The sequence below is a fragment of the Chiloscyllium plagiosum genome, chromosome 27, assembly GCF_004010195.1.
Source record: "Chiloscyllium plagiosum isolate BGI_BamShark_2017 chromosome 27, ASM401019v2, whole genome shotgun sequence".
Taxonomy (NCBI): Eukaryota; Metazoa; Chordata; class Chondrichthyes; order Orectolobiformes; family Hemiscylliidae; genus Chiloscyllium; species Chiloscyllium plagiosum.
Window position 1 is genome coordinate 27,066,222 of NC_057736.1, and position 21,718 is coordinate 27,087,939.

The window sequence follows — 21,718 nt, forward strand, 5'->3', positions numbered from 1 at the left end:
TGGGGGGGGCGGGGGTTCCATGGGGGGGGGGATTGCGTGGGGGTGTGTGGGCAGGGTTCAAGAAGAGCGCGCTCGGAGGGAGAGGAGACTTTTGCGGTAAAAGCTGTGGATTTGTCACAGCCAACCCCGTATCACCGCGTCCGAATCGGAACGCGGAGACCAAGGACGGCTACAGCTGGGCCCGTCAACAGTGAATCCAATAAACAGAGCAGACATTTACCTTCAGTCAAAGAACTGCCGACACCGAGCAGTCTCCCTCTCCGCAACGACAGGCTAGATCACGTGACAACACCCCACTTCCGCCTCATGCAGATGACGTCACCCGTCCTGCTTCTTTAACTATTTTCTGCCCCCTAGCGGTTGGAGAATCTTCTCCTGTCTATTCGATTTTTTATAGATTTCCCCACAACAGTGCCACAGGCACAACCGGAGTGTAATTTCCAGTTATTATTGCAATGTTCAGCCACTACCCTGCTGACCACACCCTCTCCTCTGCAGAGAGACTGGATGTTCAAGTACTATTTACTCTAGAGGTGTGGCAGAGCATATCTGGACAGGGCGATTAAAAATATCAACAATTTCTCAAGTTTGTTTTCTCATCCTCAACTCTTCCTGTAGATTCTGAAATACTCAAATGATAAATGATATAATAAAGGAAGAAAATTCACTCGTGGGATGTGGGTTCAGCTGGCTGGGTCTGCATTATTTGCCCATTCCTGGCTGTCCTTGAGAATGTGGTGGTGAGCTGCTGCATTGAACCCCTGCAGTCCATATGTTGTTGGTTGACGCACAATGCTCTTAGGGAATTGCCAGACTTTGACTCAGAGATATTGAAGGACCAACCAATTCAGGATAATGAATGGCTTGGAAGGGAATCACAGGAGGTGCTGTTCCCGTGTTTCTGTTACCTTTATTCCTCTAGATGGAAGTGTTTGTAGTTGGAAGGACCTTTGACGAATCTCTCCAGTGCACCTCCTAGATTGTACACACTGCTGTTACTGGGCTTTGCTAGTGTCTACACTAGTGGATGTGGTGCCAAACAAGTGGGTCTTGGATGGTGTACAGTTTCTTATGCATTGTTAGAACCAGGCAAGTGGGGAGTATTCTTCACATTCCTGACTTGTGCCTTGTAGATAGTGAGCAGGGTATGGGGAATCAGGAAGCAAGTTACTTGCTGCAATTTTCTAAGCCTCTGACTTGCTTTTGTAATCTTTGTATTTATTGTATATAGTTAGTCCAGTTCAACTTCTGGACAATGGTAACCCCCAAGATCTTGATCCTGGGGGAATTCACGGTGGTAATCCCATTGAACAGCTGGGATGTGGTTCAATTTTTTTTCTTGGAGATGGTCAATGTCTGGCATTTGCGTTGCACAAATGTTACTTGCCCTTTTCAGCTGGACTTTGGATATTGCCCAGATTATGCTGCATTTGAACCTAAGACTGCCTAAGTATTTGAGGAGTTGTGAATGGTGCTGAACATTGTGCAGTTTTTGACAAATATCCTATGTCTGACCTCACGGTGGAGGGAAGGTGAAGCAGCTGAAAATGGTTAGGCCTAGGATACTACCTTGAGATTTCCAGGACCCAAGATGACTAATCATAAATAATCACGGTCTTCCCACATTCCAGATATGACTCCAAACAGCAGAGAAATTTCATTGATTCCAGTTTTGCTAAGGATTCTGGATGCCATACTCAGCCAAATGATAGGGCAGTCACTCTCATCTCACCATTTCAACTACTTGGTCATATGGTAGTGGTTAAATTACTACGGACAAGGAATTTATTACTGTGGCTCAATAATGTAAGTAAAATATCAAGTCTCAACTTTAGAAGTTTTCAAATATTAATGGTTTACAAGTATCTGGAAATAAAAGTTATAACCAAAACCTGATTGTCCTACAAAGCAAAATAAATATCAATGAAAATATCAAGCTAAAGATTGCATCTAAAGTGAGGTCCTTTTGAGTCATTGTTGTGCATGTGGAATTTCCAGTTTTTTTGCTTGTGTATGTTGTGTATGAATATGTCCAGTGCTTTGACTAATTTTTAGTGCCAATGCTAACTGGAAATAATGGGATTAAAAAGTCACAGCTAATGTTGATATCATTTCATAAAGTGATTCCAAATTATATAAAAGAGGAAGGAGTCCAGTGGGGCAAGATTTCAGAGTTTAGATTAGATTCTCTACAGTGTGGAAACAGGCCCTTCAGCTGAACAAGTTCACACCGATCCTCCGAAGAGTAACCCACCCAGACCCATTTCCCTCAGACTAATGCACCTAACTCTATGGGCAATTTAGCATGGCCAATTCACCTTACCTGCACATCTTTGGACTGTGGGAGGAAACCCACGCAGGCACTGGGAGAATGTGCAAACTCCACACAGTTGCCCGAGGCCGGAATCGAACCTGGGTTCCTGGTGCTGTGAGACAGCAGTGCTAACCACTGAGCTACCGTGTTGTGAGCTTCCAGTCTATTTTCACATCTGTTCAGTGAAACTCCTGTCAGCACAATCTTGGGACAACTTGGTTCAAAGGTCCCAAGATTTGAGGCTGATTTGTTTTTTTCCCAGCTCACAGTTTGCTGGGAAAAAACAGTTTATGTGACTCCACACATGCGATCACAACAATCAATAGGAATCAATTGGGATTTCAGCAGGTGGGGTGGCTAGATAATATTGCATTTGTGCTTTAGAATCGGAGTACTTGAAAATACTTAAAAGATTGCCAGTCTTCCAAGTTCCAGTCCAGGTTGTGTATTTTGAAGTTTGCCAAGGAAAGTAAGGGTAGAAATTCTGGATGTTCTGAACACAATTTTCCTATCACTACTGGATATGTAGATCGTGCCAGAGGATTGGAAGGATGTAAATATGACATGTTTGTTTCTAAAATAAATGGAAAGAGGGTTAAGTTCAGCAACTCCAAATCAATCAGCCCAACAGTGGTGGTGGAACACCAAGACACAATAAACTGGCATAAACATAAGTCAGTGTGGATTTGTTAAAGACCAGTCTTGCTTGACTAACTTGATCAAGTTGTTTGACGAAGCAATGGACAGGCTTGATATACCAAGTGAGACATGTTAGTAAAATTAAAGCTCACAGCATTTAAGGGTTTGTGACAGTGGGATATTTTAAAAAATGTAATTATTACTTCAAGATGAACATTACAGAGCTCCAAGAAGATAGCAAGTTTGTGGAATTAAACAGCTCTAACAAAGAACAGGCATAGGGTGAACAACTCAAAACACATGAAAAAACTTGTGCTGTGGTACCTTTAGTAGTGAACAGTATTCAATCAGGCAGAAGGCTAGTGGATGGGAACCTTACCACTTGCACCAAGGGCCTTGGATATCTCACCCACCCTGCTGCAAACTGAGGACTACATCCTACTGCTGTTTTATTATTATAGGCAAGAAGCTGCTACCCAGGGAACACAACAAGCAAAACCTGTCATGGTCCCAAGTCTCTGGTGAGTGTCATACCAACAGCAGCAAATCTGTAGAAGGAAGCAACATAGATTTCATTGGCTGTTCAACTAGCAGCCAAGATCCTCAACAGTTCCACAAGACTTTATCCTAAGATGTATATGACATGCATAAACAGTATTTTAAGAGACAAAAAAATTATTAAAGCAGAATTCCATATTACTTCAAGATTTTATATATTAAAATTATGAACAGTAAATTTGTACGCTAAAAAATATCTTGTCTGACTCCTAACATTACTATACTTTCTCTCTTGGCATCTCCTTTACTCCAAAAAGGACACAAACATTCATATTCCTTTCTTGAAAATATGTATATTGCCTTGTTACAATTGTTTCAAATAATATCTCAATGGCAATCCATTCCTGAGGCAGATGCTCACTCGTCAAAGCAAAATGGACTTGTTCATTCCAGACAGCTATATGTACAAATACCAAACCCTCTGTATATAAATAAAGTGTGTGGCACTGCATTTTATACAAAAGCAGATTTACGGTATTCAATTTACTCTGCTACGAAAGATTTGATCCTAAATTGCATGGGTCACAAACACAAGCAGCACTGTTTTTCAACCAGCCAGAGGACTAATCTCAATTAATCACACTAAATAGCAGATGTTACTTTCCAAATCAGACACCTTTGAATCTCAACTCTCTTGCCACATTTTTATTTAGCAACACTGTTGCAGCTGGAAAAGAAAATGCAAGTTGGAGCCTAGATGTGGATTTCAGTACAGGAAAGCTACAATCTGAAGACTGAACAGGAAAAGGTGGAAATTGTGACAGAAGTTCTGGAAGAACTGAAAAAGATTATTCATGAGGCACTTCTTGGATGTCCAATTAAACAGCAACCATCTTTGGTAAGGATTTTAGTTTAAGGATTCAACTTTATTTTCTATTCTGCTCACCACTAACCTTTACTCCTTGTAAACCTCCTCATTATTATAAATTTTTGCCACAAATTCCAACAACTGTGTAACAATTAAAGGGCATCACATTTCAAGCTCAGCAAGCAGAATGGAAGATTTAAATTGTTTGGACAGTCTGGTTGACTGTAGCTATGAGGCAAATTTTACATAAAATGTACATTAATAGCTGGAGAGATTTATATTCATTTCTGTGGTTCACACTTTATTGCCATCATGTTATTGCATACACAAGGCATGTATACACGATAGCTCACTCACTATTATGCATTTTGTTTTAAATCAATGCATAAGACTTGTTTTAAGTCTATTTTAATGACATTAATTAAAAAGTGTTTAGCAAATATTAGCCAAGTAATCTACAATGTAACTTTCAAGCAGAGATGAGAGGATCACAATTCAATTCAATTCAATAACAGCAATAATTTTCAAATTTTATTTTCTCTTTAAAGCAACGGTTACATTCTCTCATATCATGACAGTATCTCCAAATCCAGAATGTGTAACAGCTAAGTTCAAGCAAACTGGATATAAGGGCAAAATGTCAATGTAAGTTTTAAACTATACGATAAACCTCCATTCACTCACCTGATTGAAGATCATTGTGTCCTTTGTGTATCACTGTTACATAATCTAATGCACAAAGGCATTCAAGAAAAATAGCAACTTGCAGACAAAGATGGAAAAGACTGACAGGAGTTTACATAGAACAGATATGGATGTTACTGTATTATTTCATTCATTATATCAAAACATTTTGGGATAATTTCAGAGAGATCAGTTGTGTTGTCTCTGCTCCTGACCTTTGATCTCGTTTAAGAGTCAATATAGTCTCTCTTCATAATTTCAAGATCACTGACATCAGTTTATGTTTCGTATAGCATTCACACAGCATAGTTATAAATCTATAGGTCTCTGATAAAGTTCAGTCCCTGACTATTAGAAAATCAAATGAGGTTGCCAATTACCGATGCACAGACTTTAGGAATCTAAATTAGTGTATTTTTAAATAGATGTTTCCCATTATGTAATTAATGAAAAATACATGTTTTAAGTGGTCATTCTTGTAGACCGTATTATTGCTCAAGAATTAAATGGCTACAGGAATAGAAAAACACCACATGCAACACATTATTTTGATGTGCAGATTTTGACAGAGGCACACGGAACTCAGATCTTCAACATATATTGCCAAATACATGTGAAACACAATGAAAAATCAAAATCGGGTACTTTTTTGGAAGCTCTTGCTTTAGGCCAAGAATGTCAAATGCTTGCCACTTTTATTTAATTGCCAAATCTGTATTTTAAGTCTTATAAATTAAAGTAGCAACTGCAGACCCCAATTAAAGAGTGTATCGTGCCTCCTTATTAATCTTCTGCTCGCCACATCTTTGCTAGTTCATAATTTACAAGATAGACAATTGTTTGGAACTTTTCCATTGTACTGTGTTCTATTTCACTGCACATTTACTGAAGACGTTCCTGAAATTCTAGAAGTGTTTTCGTCTTGTTAGTGCAGTCTTCACTTTTCCATATATGTTGTATCAGAAGTCACATTTTAAGCAATGAAATGTGTCTGAGGAGTGATGAGGTCAACTTTATGATCCATAGGGTTGGCAGAAGCTTCATATGTACAAAGTGTCACTTCATGTCTGTGGCCCTGTCACAAAAAAGAGAAATTAAATATTCTACATGCTTCATTTTGCATTCATTCTAACAGATTTCATTTGTTCAAAAACATATTTTTTCTGTCCTTTAATAGTCTGAGGTCAGTGACGTGGACATTTATTTTAAGAAGTGGTGTTGCATTTAAGTATTCTCAGGTCAGGTAAAGCAAAAATTGGATTACACAGAGAAACCACTAAACATTGATTCATTAAAATGCATCATATAATATTTTCATTTTAAATACAAAGATCTGCGCTCTGTACAAGTGAGTGATGTTTCCAGTTTAGTGCAAAGCTATGACAACATTCTGTGCTCTAGTCACATTAGGAGCTCAGTTGAAACCTTTCATGTGTCAGCAGCAAGCTTTCACTCTCATCTTTCTAGTTTGGGATGAAGCTTAAGCATCAAAAGATGACTTAAGTCATTAATTTAACATCTCTTCCACCCCCTTCCCTCCAAAGATGTAATTTTCATCCTGATGTTGGGTGGCAGTATGATGTGGACTACAATACTGCTTTAAAAAAAAAAGGAATAAAATTACCATCCTCCATGCTTTGTAACCATATGCCACCAAAGCTGCTGCCCATATTCCATTCAATACCAAGTCCTGTTCAATCTTAACCTTTTGGCTTCTGTTTGTTCAATGCCTGACATTTAAAATTCCCATTCTGGTATTTAGTTCCATTCATGGCCTGTTCTGACCAACTCTAACTCCAACCTCTTGAAGCCTATTCTTTTGACAGTTCTTTTGTGCCCCACCATTTGTGACCATGCCTTCAAATGTACATGCTCACTTAATGAAATTTTCCCTATAAACTTCCCCATCTCCTTTTTTTTTGACTTCCCTTAAAGTTACATTTTACAACCAAAAACTTTGCTCAGTAATTCTAAAGACCCATTTTTTGGCTCAGAACCCATTTGTTATTGTATGCCCAAGAAGTTTCCTGGAGTGTTACCCAAATCAAAGTTATTGTCATTGAATAATAAAGAAGCAGAATTTTAAAAACTGCACCTTTTTTGCAGCTATCTTGTGAATGTTTGTTTGGTAGCGTGATTGTTAACTCTGTCAGAGTTTCAGGGATGATGCTTAAGAATCCCACTCTGACATAGCAATTTCTGCCACATTTGCAGCAGATAAACACAGTGGACACAGTCCAGGATTCTCTGGCCTCCAGATTAGCGGAGCTACTGTTTAGTTAATAAAGAAATAAATCTGCAATTGAGTTTGGTAGCTAAATACACCAAGTCATGCACACCAAGAAGGTCCCAGGTGAGATGCCTACTTTGCATACAATGCATTTGAACTGGTGCTGTAAGTATCCTTAGCATCTCTAGCTCAGGAATAGAACAAACCATTTAAAAAAAAAATCACATTCCTGATTATTACTCAATAGTGTATATGAAGAATGCACTTTAGACAACAAAGGATCTGGTGCAGCTCTGATGCCCCCTAGGATTAACAGGTGAACAGATTATCAAACCGCCTGTCCTAAATGAAAGATGATCAGGTCAGTGTTGGGTCCACAACTAATCACATTATACATTAACCATCTGGATGCAGGAACTAGTGGCATTGTTGCTAAGTTTGCAGATGACAGAAAGTTAGATGGAGAGACAGATAGTGATGAGGAACTGGGGAGGCTGCAAAAGCACTTGGACAGGCTAAGAGAGTGAGCAAAGAAGTGGCAGACGGAGTACAATATAGGAAATGTGACGTTATGCACTTTAGTAGGAAGAATAGAGGCACAGACTATTTTCTAAATGCAGAAAAGCTTCAGAAATTTGAAGCACAAACGAGCTTAGGAGTCCTGGTGCAGGATTCTCTTAAGGTTAACATGTGGGTTCAGTTGGCAGTAAGGAAGGCAAATGCAACTTTAGAATTCATTGATAGTACTAGAAAAAAAAAGAACAAATGTACTGCTGAAGCCGTATAAGGCTCAGGTCCGATTGCAATTAAAATACTGTGAGCAGTTTTGGGCTAAGGAAGGATGTGCTGGCCTTGATGAGGTTCACAAGAATGATCCTGGGAATGAAGAGCTTTTCATCTGAGGAACAGTTCAAGACTCTGGGTCTGTACTCTATGGAGTTTAGAAGGGCTATCTGATTGAAAGTTATAGAATACAAAGAGGCCTGGATAGAGTGGGCATGGATAAGATGTTTTCATTGGGAGAAGAGTCTAGGACTTCTTTAGCCAGAAGTGTTGAATGTATGAAACTCATTGCAGCAGAAGGCTGCAGAGGGCAAGTCATTGAATGTCTTTAAGACAGATATGTTCTTGAGTAGGGGAATCAAAGGTTATGAAGAGAAAGCAACAGAATGGGACTGAGAAACATACAAAATGATCAAATGGGAGAGCAGATTTGTTGGGCTGAATGGACTAATTCTGATCCTAAATCTTATGATCTTAGGTACTTAAGGTACTGGAAGGCCACCGAAACATGTGGAACTGTATACAATTACAAATCACATTATCCAGGAGAGAAGTTTAAAAGGAACAAAATTCAATAAACAAAAAATGGAAAAGAAGTTTCACTAATATTTTATTTGCAGAGGCAGTAGGATTATCGATTTATATATTTAGAAAATATCAATCATACTATGGGCTATTTTATTGTAAGTATTATATACTTCAAAAAAAATGTAGTGAAATTACTTCAGTATATTCAACAGGTAACACTGAAATTCCACAACATCTCACTGAAAATATCACGTGCTTTTCCAAACTCAGGGGTATCAGAACTTGTGCAATATCACAACAAGAAGAATGTAAGTTCGTGGCTACGCATTATTCATAATTTTTACGAAGCTAATTTTTATGTGCCTTCAGACTCACCTCTGACCACTCTCCTCGCAAACCTACATAATAAATTTTTGAAGTTTCTGCACCAAAATTTTTGGTTATGTGAATGGAAAGATGATGAACATTTGAGAAACGAGCTATCCTAAAAGAAAAAGAAACACAGGTAGAAATGTGATAAAGTGTTGAACATTTGGTTATTCTTAATTGGGGTAGAAGTCATTCAAAGTACCACTTTCTGCAGGTAACATTGGATAATTATAAATGGGACCCTTAATGGAGAGTATAATTTTAGAACACTGCTGTGATATCTTTTGATTGGTCTTAATATAAAAGAACAGCTACACACACTTTAGCCATTTACTTAATTAATTATTGTGACTAGACTGCTTAATAATGCTATTTGGCAAAGGTCTGTACAGGACAGCGATGGTAAAGTCATTTGGCTGGCTTGTAAGCAAGGAGATAGGTATACTTCAGGCACCTAATCTTTTAGGAGTGTATTTTTGACCACATTCAATGGTAGCTTTGGAAACACAAGTTAAAACCATGTACTTTATAAGTGTTCTGCCTCTGCAAGCTGGAACACTTTTGCTTACACTTACATTTTGTCACTTTGGATTTGTTATTAGTATCAAACTGAAAACATTAACGGGCTTTTACTGAATTTCAACTTGGGCTGAATTTTCAGCAAGTGTTCATATTCCAGAAACTGTATTGTGATTATCTAAATTAAATTTTGTTTTTGCTGTATTGGAGGAAAATTCACCTAAGCAGTATCAATCTAAACTCCGTTTCTAAAGATAAAGGATCATTGTGTTAACGAAAACAAAAATACCAAAGTTATAAACACTCAATACAGTGATGAATAACTTTAGAATTTTTGAGATAACTGGATGTGCTTTTACGAAATTTCATCAAATTTTTGGAAGAGCCTTACTTTTTTTAAATCTATAGTCAGATGTCAGGCAAAACAAAAATTGGTGAATAATTTTCTTTTACTAGCCATCATTTATTTACTCTGAATAACTTGCATTTAGTTTCAGTTCCACATTAGTACCAGTTCAACAGATTTCAGGGGTGAGGGAACAGTGTGGCAAGGTGAGAATTAGATTTCACCAAGAGTACAACAGAGAGAGGTTCTCTTAGTTAGAAAATGGGCATCACAATAAAACTGGATAAGAATTTACATGTTTGACATTACTAGTGATGACCAATTTATTGAACAAAATATCGAAATGGACATACTTTGTTGTATATTCTACCTCCCCGGTGAGGTCCCGGCTCAGCTGAAACACCTGATCAGGTTCTCTGCCTGTGTCATCAAACGACATATGTGGGATGTTCTTATACCTGATTGGAAAACAAAAGTAGAATTGATTAGCATGTTCTAAACAGCTTGTGAATTTCCTATAAGTGTATGAGTATTTCAAAAGAGGACAACATTTCCAGATTTGTTTGCTGCTTTCTTTTCCTTCCCTCTGTTTGTCCACAAAAAAGAAACAACTTCCTTTAACTTGTGCTAATAACTTCTGTATTAAATAGCAATATTGTACTGCAATCATCTGGCAGCAGTGTTTGCTATAAGGCATGAATCAGAAATCATACAACACCAGGTTATAGTCCAACAAGTTTATTTGAAATCACAAGCTTTTGGAGCGCTGTTCCTTTGTCAGCTGAAGTCACTTCCACATCATTAGGCATGAGGAAAAGGTTAGTTATCTGTACATCTACTATGATGCTTGTCCTCTGTGAACACAATACAGATGCATTAAAAATATTCTCAATTATGACGGATAGATTCAAGTATTTGAATTTTGGTAAGAACACGGAAATACAAGCAGGCGTAGATCATACAGCCTGCACAGCCATTCAATACAAATCATTGCCAGTCTTTGGCTTCACACCACTTTACCACCTGTTCTCCAAATCCTCGATTCCTTGAAAGAACAAAATAATCATCTCTTAGCCTTAAATATATTTGATCGTGGAGTGTAGACAACCTTCCAGAACACAGAATTGCAGAGGAGGTAACCGACTCTACTTCCTCTCCAAATCAAAATCGAAGAGTATCATAAGAAAATAAGACTGTTTGAACCATCAAATTAGCCCTTGCTAGTCAAAATACAATTTACCCAACTCCACTGTATCACCTGCTGCCCTACACATGCCTCCCCCTCCTATCACTGCCAAAGCCCCTAGCTCAGCCTGTCCCGCCATGTACTCCAGCTTGTTTCACATAATGGAAGTCATATTCCCAGTCATTACCAGGTAAAGTGTTAATTTGCCCTTTACTATAATTCCTGCTCATAGGTAAAGTTCAGAACAATTTGTAAAGCAAATTAGTGAATTCTATGCTTGACTGAAGAAAGTGACATTCCCAACAACTAATTCTAACTTCAAAGTGTTTTGAGGAAGGTTGCATCATTTAGGAGTTTATACGGCACTTATGCTACAATTGCCAAACTTACTGTATTCCTTCAGTGTGCACTTTAGAGTTTTTTCCAGCTCTGTATTGGGAATACCTACTAGGTAGTCTTCTCGTGCCGAGGAGTTAATAAACAGCCTTTATTTTCTTCCTTCTTTGTTTACTTACTACTCTCAACCCAATCACATGACAATACCTCCCCATTTGTCACCACTTCCTCCTACCAGTTTAATGCCTTTCACATACTGCCCCATCTTAACCAACCTTACTTTCTTTAAAACTTTTAAAGTGGTGAAAAGAATGCAAACATTTATGATATCACATATCCAATTTTCAAGTCATAGTTGTTAGTACATTGCTCAGGGCAAACTGCCCTCACAATGCAATACTCTTTCATTTTAGAATTTCCCCAACTGTAATCCTATAGCCCAAAACAACCCTTCTATTGGATTCAAACAAACACTCTTACCAACACATCAATGCCATCAGCACAGGATGGTCAGAGTTTTAGGAGGTGGTCCACCATCTCCTCACAGCAACAAGGGATGGTAATTAAGTGGGCACATTCCAGAGTTGCCAAAAACTCAACAGGGTCAACCACATTGCTGTGGGTCAGAAATCACGCATAGGCCAAACCAGGTAAGGATTAAAGACAAAATCCACAAACCCAACTACCCTGGCTGACCTATTGTCTCAGCATGCTCCTGCCCCACTGAATTCATTTTGTCCTACCTCAACTCCATCCTCTTCCCCCTTAGTCCAGACACTTCCCAACTACATCCATGACACAAACCACACCCTCCATATCTTCAGCAGGTCCCCAGCCCACAGTGCTTTCTCTTCACAATGGATGTGCAATCCTTTTAGACATCAATACCCCAGAAGGACGGCCTTCAGACCCTCCGCCTTTTCCTCTCCAACAGACCCAACCAGTCCCCCTCCATCAATACCCTCCTCCACCTCGCCGAACTGGTCTTCACCCTCAATAGGTTTTCCTTTAACTCCTCCCATTTCCTCCAAAATCAAGGAGGTGACCATGGTTACTGGATATGCCCCAGCTATGCTTGCCTCTTTGTTGGCTATATCTAACAGTCCCTCTTCAGTACCTACTCAGGCACTGTACCCCAACTTTTCTTCCGTTACATCAATGACCGCATCAGTGCAGCGTCCTGCACTCTGAACTGCTCCAGTTCAGCCATCGACTTTGCCCACAAATTCCACCCCACCCTCAAATTCACTTAGTCCATCTTAGACACCTCCTTCTCCTTCCTTGATCTCTCCATTTCTCTAGGCTTCATAGTCTCTGGACGGATTTCTACTACAAACCTACAAACTCCCATAATTACCTGAACTACACCTCTTCCCACTCTGTATCCTGCAAGAACTCCATCCCATTCTCCCAATTCCTCCACCTCCGCTCGGATGAGGAGACATTCCACTTACAAGCATCCCAGATGACCACCTGTTTTGAATAACATGTTTTCCTCCCTCCATCATCCAGACAGCTCTCCGTCGCACCACCTCCATTCCCTGCTCCACCACTCTAAACAGCACCCAACACAATAAAGACAATGTCCCTCTTGTCTGGATGTAGGTTTGCTCGCTGAGCTGGAAGGTTTGTTTTCATGAAGCGAACAAACCTACATCCAGAACCTCAACCTGAGCTACAAATCTTCTCAAAACTTGCTCCCCCTTGTCCTCGCCAGTCTCCGCATCCAACGCATCATCCTCAGACATTTCCGCCAACTCCAAATAGACCCCACCACCAAGAACATCTTCCCCTCTCCACCCATCTTTTCCTTCCGCCAGGACTGTTCCCTTCGACAGTCCTTGGTTCACGTCACCCCCACCACAGAATCCACAGGTACCTTCCCCTGCAACCAGAAAAGATGCAAAACCTGCGGTACACCAGCCCCCTCACCTCCATCTAGGGCCCCAAACAGTCCTTCCAGGTGAGACAGAGGTTCACCTGCCTCTCTTCCAATTTAGTTTACTGCATCAGGTGTTCCAATGTGGTCTTCTCTACATTGGGGAGACCAAACGTAAACTTAGGCAACAGTTCACTGAACATCACAGCTGGGTCTGCAGAGGCTGACTGGACCTCCCAGTCACCACCCATTTCAATTGCCCCAACCACTCCCTTTCCGACATGACCGTCCTTGGCCTCCTCCATTGCCAAAGCAAACCACTGCTCCTACTGGAGGAGCAACACCTTATCTTCCACCTGGACATCCTACAACTCAGAGGACTCAACACTGAGCTCTCCAATTTAAAATAACCTCCCTCCCTATCCCCTAACTTCTTTCCCAGCCCTTCCTCCTCCATTTCACTGCTCCCTGCCACCAACCGGATTCATTCCTCCCATTGACCAACCAGGTCGTACCCTCCACCTGTCTTCACCTATCCTCACTTCACTACTCTGCCCCTGACTCCCACTTTATCTGCAGCTCCACTCACACCCACCCCCAATCCTGAAGAAGGGTTACACCCGTAAAGTCGACTTCTGCACCTCCTGATGCTGCCTGACTTGCTGATTTCTTCCAGCCTCCTGCCTGTCTACTAACTTGTAAGTATGGCAGCTTCCCTAAAGAATATTAGTGAACCAGATGGGTTTTCCCAAAATCGACCAGGGCTTTATGGTCACTATAAGACTCTTAATTCCATATATTTTTAATGCCATCAGCACAAAATGGTCAGAGTTCCAGTAAAGGGCCTACCACTTCCTCTGTTGGAACCTCCCACAGGACATTACATAAAATGCATGGAGTGCACAGTAAAATAAATTGTATATGATCTACTGCAGCTCTAGGCTTTATGGGTTAAAAGGTTTAGGGTGTATGTATAACTTCAAGACTTTTTCTATTCATTCAGGGATGTGAGCTTCATTAGATAGGCCAGCATGTATTGCTCCTCCTTATTTGCCCTTATGCGGGAATGTAGTGCACTGAATACATTTTGTTATTTGGTGGTGCTACAGCTAAATAATTTCTTCAGATCCACCATTTTCAATCCCCAATACAACCTCAGTTAATCTCAAAACAGTTGTTTACTAATAATTTTTTGCAGTACTCAAATGAAATCTAACTCACTGATTCAATTTTGTATAGTGTTAAATCATTTTGATTAGGCTAGCCATCACATTTAGAACATTAGACAATTTGGTAATGTAGCTAAAAAAAGTACGTTTTAAATTTAAAAAGTATTCAATGATTAAAACTGCAAAGACATGTATAAAGCTCTCTACTGGAGCCACATGGTTGACAATTTCATAGTAAAAGTATAAAGATGCAATTTTTCCAATGCTATTTAACACAATTATACATTTTAATAAGTTTTTAAAGTGGTGATATTAGGTAACTTCAAAAAATAAAAGTCTTTGGCACTTACAGTTTCATTTCTGAAGGATGGGTATCATCATCATCCCCTATTATTATTATTCCTTTGAGTTTCACATTGCCAGTGAATCTGAAACAGGAGAGAAATCAATTATCACCTTAAACGCCTCAGCAGGTCTTGCACCCTATTCTGGTACAACCACATGTGCAGCAGGCTCCCTCAATAAATTACTTTATGCAAGTATACTTAAAAGGTAAATGAAATTCGAAAAAAAGTTTTAGATCTGCCACTTCTCTGATAGCATGCACATTTAGTTTCACAACCTTCCATGCATCGTTTGATCTTCAGACTTGCTTTCTATCCTGTATGTTCCACCCTGCCCTTCGGAACTCACTTCATAAATCACTACTTTCCTCTCTTTAAAAAAAAAACTTCTCTAGACCTTTCCTTTCTCTTTAGGTCCCATACACTGATTTCTGGTGGGTGCGCTGGGGTCAAATATCACTTATCACAAGTGACACATTTCTGCTGTTGGGAATCTCAATCAAAAGGGAAGCCGCTGTAAAGGACTTGATTCTTTCAGGGGTCCCCCATGGAAAATGCCCACATAAAATCCATTCCATAGTGTCACAAGAAACATTTTATTTAACTACACATTCTGGATTTATTTTCAGCAGTGTTGTCCTATGAAGTTTAATAGGGACACCAAGTGGCAGGTAACTTAAAATTTAATAAATAACAGTAATAGCATCAGTTTTTTTTTAATGAGAGATAGAGAATACAAAGCTAAAAAGAAATAATGAGTCTATAGTTAAACATTATAAGAGCTCAGTTAAGGAATACCATATTGAGTTTCATATTGGTAGGAAGAATATTAAAGCTTTATGAAGAAAAGTATTCAAATTCATGATAATTCTGCCCGGTACTACAAAATACAAGCACAAAGTTTTCACTCAGTAAAAGAAGAATATTATAGAGGAGAAGAATGAGATACAGGATATTAGACTAGAAAGGATCGAGGTTAGTATGGAAGAGGTGTTATCAATTCTACAAGGAGTGAAAGTAGACAAGTCCCCTGGGCCGGATGGGATTTATCCAAGAATTTTCTGGGAAGCTAGGGAGGAGATGTTGGAGCCTTTGTCCTTGATCTTTGAGTCGTCATTGACTACAGGTTTAGTACCAGAGGACTGGAGGATTGCGAATGTTGTGCCCTTGTTCAAAAAAGGCAGTAGAAATGACCCAGATAATTATAGACCAGTGAGCCTTACGTTTGTTGTAGGAAAAGTTTTGGAAAGGATTATAACAGATAGGATTTATAATCGTTTATCAAGCAATAATTTGATTGCAGATAGTCAACATAGTTTCGTTCAGGGCAGGTCATGTCTCACAAACCTCTGTTTTTTTTGAGAAGGTGACCAAACATGTGGACGAGGGTAGGGCAGTTGCATAGTGTACCTGGACTTTAGTAAAGCTTTTGATAAGGTTCCACATGGTAGGCTGTTGGAGAAAATACAGTGGCATGGGATTGAGGGTGATTTAGCAGTTTGGATTAGAAATTGGCTTTCTGTAAAAAGGTAGCCAGTGGTGGTTAAGGGAAAACATTCAGCCTGGAGTCCGGTTACAATAGTGTGCCACAAGGATCTGTTTTGGGACTACTGCTGTTTGTCATTTTTATAAATGACTTGGATGCAGGCATAGGTAGATGGGTTAGTAAGTTTGCAGATGGCACTAAAGTCAGTGGAGTAGTAGACAATGTGGAAGAATGTTGCAGGTTGCGGGGGGACTTGGATAAACTGCAGAATTGTGCTGAGAGGTGGCAAATGGAGTTCAATGCAGATAAATGTGAGGAGATTCACTTTGGGAAGAATAACAGAAAGGCAGAATACTGGGTCAATGGAAAGATTCTTGGTAGTGTGGATGTAGAGAGGGATCTTGGAGTCCATATACACAAATCCTTAAAAGTTGCCACCCAAATTGGTAGTGCTGCTAAGAAGTCATACAGTGTGTTAGGTTTTATTGGTAGAGGGATTGAGTTCCGGAGCCATAATGTCACACTGCAACTATACAAAACGCTAGTGTGGCCACACTTGGAATATTGTGTACAATTCTGGTCGCCCCATTACAGGAAGAATGTGGAAGCATTGGAAAAGGTGCAGAGGAGATTTACCAGGATGTTGCCTGGTCTGGAGAGAAGGTCTTATGAGAAAAGGTTGAGACACTTGGGTCTGTTCTCACTGAAGAGAAGGTGGCTAAGAGAGCATTTGTTAGAGACATACAAAATGATCAGAGGATTAGATAGGGTAGACAGTGAAAGTCTTTTTCCTAGGATGATGACATCAGCTTGTACGAGGTGGCATTGCTACAAACTGAGGGGTAATAGATTTAAGAGAGATATCAGAGGAAGGTTCTTTACTCAGAGTGATAAGGGCATGGACTGCCCTGCCTGCCAATGTAGTTAACTCAGCCAAATTAGGGAGATTTGAACAATCCTTGGATAAGGACATGGATGATGATGGGATAGTGTAGTGGGATGGGCTTAGATTATTTCACAGGTCAGCGCAACATCAAGGGCCAAAGGGCCTGTTCTGAGCTGTATTGTTCGTTGTTCTAAAGAAAAGCTTATAAATTTGTTTTTCTTTCATTAGAAAATTGCAGATTATGGAGTGATTTAATAGGAATATTATGAAGTAATATGCTGGACAGGTAGAAAGAGATTGGTTCCAGTTATTGAGGAGTCAAGAGCCTGAGGTCATAATTAAAAATTTAAATGTAAAAGATTTGAACAGAGGACAGGAGAAACCTCTCATCACAGAGTTATGAAACTGAAATCATTTGCTGAAACAGTGGCAGAGGCATAAACCAAGCCAATCTTCTATATTAGATTGGATCGGTGGATGTTCTAATGGAGGTAAAGGCTGACATCACAAATGACCCACTTTCATTCTGTAGCTTTAGTATACCAATACTTATACATATTTGCAGGGGAGCAGGAAAAAACTAGAGGGAAAATTGGCCACACAACACTTTTACAGAAATCCGATTCATAAGAGCATAAGAGCATTACCAAAGCTTGGATCTAGCTCGCCTATTACCTGCAACTGATATGCTGTTCAAGAAATTATAGAAAACCTAGTGCCTAACAAAATATGTTGGTGTAGGCTTGCCAGGTGGAAGGGCCTGTTCCTGTGCTACTCTTATATTTGATAGCATACAAATGCCTGTCAATATTTTCAAACTATGTATACTCTAATGGGTTAATGCAACTATGTGTAATGAGCTTATTTAAGAATGGTACTTACGGAATATTAAACAGGAGTTCCTCATCGTCGTCACTTTCTACAAACTGCATGAGAAAAGTTATAAAATATATCAGATAACAAAGGGTTTTATTCTTTCAGTTATAGTTATTAGCATTACCATTTATTCAAAAGTTTTAGGAACTATTATCTCACATATCTAATTGGTCAATTCCAGTATTGCTTCAAGCATGAAATTTATATGGTAATACATTTGATACTTTATTAAGTATGGTATTATAATCATCCATTAAATTTTTAACTTTACTAACATCAAATATAGTTCTCACAAAATTACATAAACAGGCATTTTGTTGCAATTCTACTGCCTAGCTGTAAAGTAACAGTTTGAAACAGATAATCAGATACAGTTCATCATTGACTTACATAATTATGCTCAGCAAATTTAGAATAGTACTGTTCAATAATAACTTGCAAATGAAAATTAGGATCATATTTTAGTATCTCCCCATAGTTGGGCATGTTTTAATCCTCTGATTGAATTTTCTTTCAATATTCATGTTTGTATATACAACTGAGTAACACTCAACAACAGCACTTGTGATATAATAACATTCTTAACTACTATGCCACTGCATCAGAACTGCTAAAATACAATAGGCAACTATTCACTATTATTTAAAGACCCATAGTAATAAAAAAATCTTTATTAATTCATGGAATGTGCACATATTGGCTGGGCCAGAATTTATTGCCCATCCCTAGTTGCTCTTGAGAAGGTGGTGGTGAACTGCCTTCCTGAACTGCTGCAGTCATTTGGTGCAGATAGATCCACAGTGCTGTTAGGGAGGGAGTTCCAGGATCTTGGCCCAGCAATATGAAAGGAACAAAAATATATTTCCAAGTCAAGATATTGAGTGGGTGGGAGCGAAATGTGTAAGTGGTGGTGTTCCTATATATCTAGTGCTATTGTCATTCTACATGGTCACGGGTGTAGGAAGATGCTGTTTAAGGAACCTTGGTGAATTTCTGCAGTGCATCTTGTAGATGGTACACATTGCTGCTTTTTAGCATTGGTGGTGGAGGGAGTGAACGTTTATAAATGTGGTCCCAATCAAGTAGACTGCTTTGTCCTAAAGACTCAAGCTTCTTGACTATTGTTGCAATTGCAAGCAAGACAGAATATGCTATCAAAATTCCTGATGTGTTTTGTAGATGATGGACAGGCTTTGGGAGTCAGGAGGGGAGTTCCTCACAACAGGATTCCTAGCCTCTGACTCGCTGCTGAATCTGAGCCTTCTGGCTCAGAGGTTAGGGTGCAATCTTCTTACTGTGACACAACACTGCACCACAAGAGCCTCTGTTTTATATGGCTAGCCCAGTCAGCTTCTGGTCAATGGTAACCTCCAGAATCATGCAAATACTTCAGCCTTATATTTTGCACTGACATGTTGGACTCTCCCATCATTGAGAATGAGGATGTTTCATGGAATCATAGAATTCCAGTGTGGAAATAGACCATTCTACCCAACAAGTCCACACTAACCCTCTGAAGAGCACCCCACCTAGACCCATCCCCCTATTCTATCCCTGTAACCCTGCATTTCCCGTGGCTAATGCACCTAATCTACACATTCCTGAAAATTTAACATGGCAATTTAACACCTAACTTGCACATCTTTTGACTGTGGGAAAAACCTGGAGCACCAGAGGAAACCCACACCAACATGGGGAGAACATGCGAACTCCATACAGACAGGTGAGGCAGCTGTGCTAACCATGAACCACCATGTTTGTACAGCCCCTCTTTCAGTGACTTGTTTACTTGCCCACCACCCCTCACTTAAGGTTGTGTGAGAACCGCAAAGCTTAAATCTGACCTGTTGTTTGTGGAATCACTTAGTTCCATCACTTGCTATTTATGCTGTTTTCTTACTTTGCCATGTTGAGACCTCATTTTTAGGTATACTTGGTGCTATTTGTGGTATGTTCTCCTGCATTCTTCATTGAACCAGGATTGATCCCATGGCTTCATGGTACTGGTACAGCAAGTGATAAAACAGGACAAGAGGTTGTAAATTGTCTTGGAGTACAATTCTCCTGCTGCTGACAGCCTACAGCCCCTCATGGATACCCAGTCTCGCGTTATTAGATCTGTTTTAAGTCTTTTTACACCCTTACATCTTGACTGCTATAACTCGATTTACTAAATCACTACAAAGAACAGAAAAACAAATAGACATTAGTTGCAGTCAAGAGTGTGGTGCTGGAAAAGCACTGCAGGGCAGGCAGCATTCTGAGGAGCGGGAGAATCGACATTTCCGGCATAAGCCCTTCATCAGGAATGATTCTCCTGCTCCTCGGATGCTGCCTGACCTGCTGTGCTTTTCCAGCATCACACCCTCGACTCTGATCTCCAGCATCTGCGGTCCTCACTTTCTCAATGTTAGTTGCAACCAAGGCACTGCTATGGGGCATTACACTTACGTACCTAGTTCTGCTAACCCTGCAAATTCCTTTTTAATTAACATCAAGGAACTGATGCCACAGCTAAATGAGCTGACCTGCAGACCAATCAAGCACTGGCCTGACATCTGAAAACAAGCCTAACAAGCTCAGCGAGCTAACTTACATATTTATGTTTCTTAAAAGTATAACTACCAACTAATTATCTTCACCTAGTACAGCAGCAAATACTATCACCAACCCATTAACAGAATAAACCCACCAGATGTGGGGACACAATATTATACTGTGATTATTTTTGGCAATTACATTACCCAACTAATTTCTGCTCTGACGATTCATGATGTGACTGCTGTCTGATGGTATCCCCGTGATCGCTTCTGGGTAGCGTTTATTCCGTGAGGTTTTCCATTGTAGTTTCTTTTACAACCTGAATAAGGGATTTACTGTAAACCTCTGATTCCAGGCCTGTCTCTCTCTGAAACTGTATTGCAACCAGTAATTTACATTGAACAACATTTGGCTCTGAAACTACGGTGGGATCAGTATTTGGGGCCTGTCTCCCTCACAGTACAAATCCAAGGCAGATCTGAACTAGGACAACTATCTCCTGACACTTCCAGTCGCACCTTAGTCCGGTCCTGCCTCTCCTCCCAGGGTTTGAAGACCAGTTTGCCAGATCCCTCACTCGCCTCATTCAGACACTCCAACCTCTCCTGGTCGATCTTCCGAAAGAGGCCGTATTCCAAGCCTCTCTCGGCGGGGTCCAGATGCCCCTCGCACTGACACTGGCCATGCCCATGCCCATGGCCGGGTCCAGACATCTTCAGGCCAGCCTGTTGCTACGCCGTAAAATGGATTTGCGCAACTGTCGTGCGGTGAATCGGCGCGAGCTTGTCCGCGAGGCTGCGATCACATGACACTTGGACAGCTTGGGAGATAGAGCTCTTGCAAGTACACCATCTTTATACCGGAAGTATAGGGCGGACATGGTATTTCCTGTTTTTAATGAGAACACGGTTGCTAACTGACGAAGGAGCAGCGTTCCGAAAACTTACACTTCCAAATAAACCTGTCGGACTATAACCTGGTGTGTGATTTTTAAATGGGAATTTGAAGACGGTAGGAATTTGGTTCAGAGAGGATGAAACACTTTTTTTGGTTTATAGTTTGTAAAGACTATATTGTATAGAAATGAGGACTAGGGCCCAAATAATTTATATTATTTGCCAGAAGGTTTAGTTCCAAAGGGGTCAATCATAGGAGAATTCAAAGCCATAGTACACGCTCCCTGCTCCAGGTTTGAAGCCAGGAACATTTCCAGTGCCAGGAGCCAGAAGTCTTCAGC

The 21,718-nt window shown here is 40.0% G+C and overlaps 2 protein-coding genes across 3 annotated transcripts in view; both read right to left on the minus strand.

Annotated features, from left to right (window-relative positions):
* Window positions 1-322, minus strand: part of lypla2 (lysophospholipase 2) — a 32,223-nt gene extending 31,901 nt beyond the window's left edge. The window contains exon 1 of the mRNA XM_043717750.1: window positions 221-322. The gene's annotated coding sequence lies outside the window, so the exon portion shown is untranslated. The remainder of the gene's footprint in view (window positions 1-220) is intronic.
* A 4,515-nt stretch (window positions 323-4,837) lies between these two features.
* On the minus strand, window positions 4,838-21,414 carry pithd1 (PITH (C-terminal proteasome-interacting domain of thioredoxin-like) domain containing 1). 2 transcript variants are annotated; one of them, XM_043717752.1, is made up of 6 exons: window positions 21,063-21,414; window positions 17,947-17,990; window positions 14,699-14,776; window positions 10,132-10,236; window positions 8,920-9,028; window positions 4,838-6,078 (listed from the first exon to the last, which is right to left on the minus strand). In XM_043717752.1, exons 1-6 carry the CDS (start codon window positions 21,192-21,194, stop codon window positions 5,977-5,979), a joined length of 570 nt encoding a protein of 189 aa, XP_043573687.1. In that variant the 5' UTR covers window positions 21,195-21,414; the 3' UTR covers window positions 4,838-5,976. The 2 variants fall into 2 exon arrangements, with proteins under 2 accessions (XP_043573687.1, XP_043573686.1); XM_043717751.1 differs by having other exon boundaries at window positions 21,000-21,330.
* Window positions 21,415-21,718: the final 304 nt, after the last annotated feature.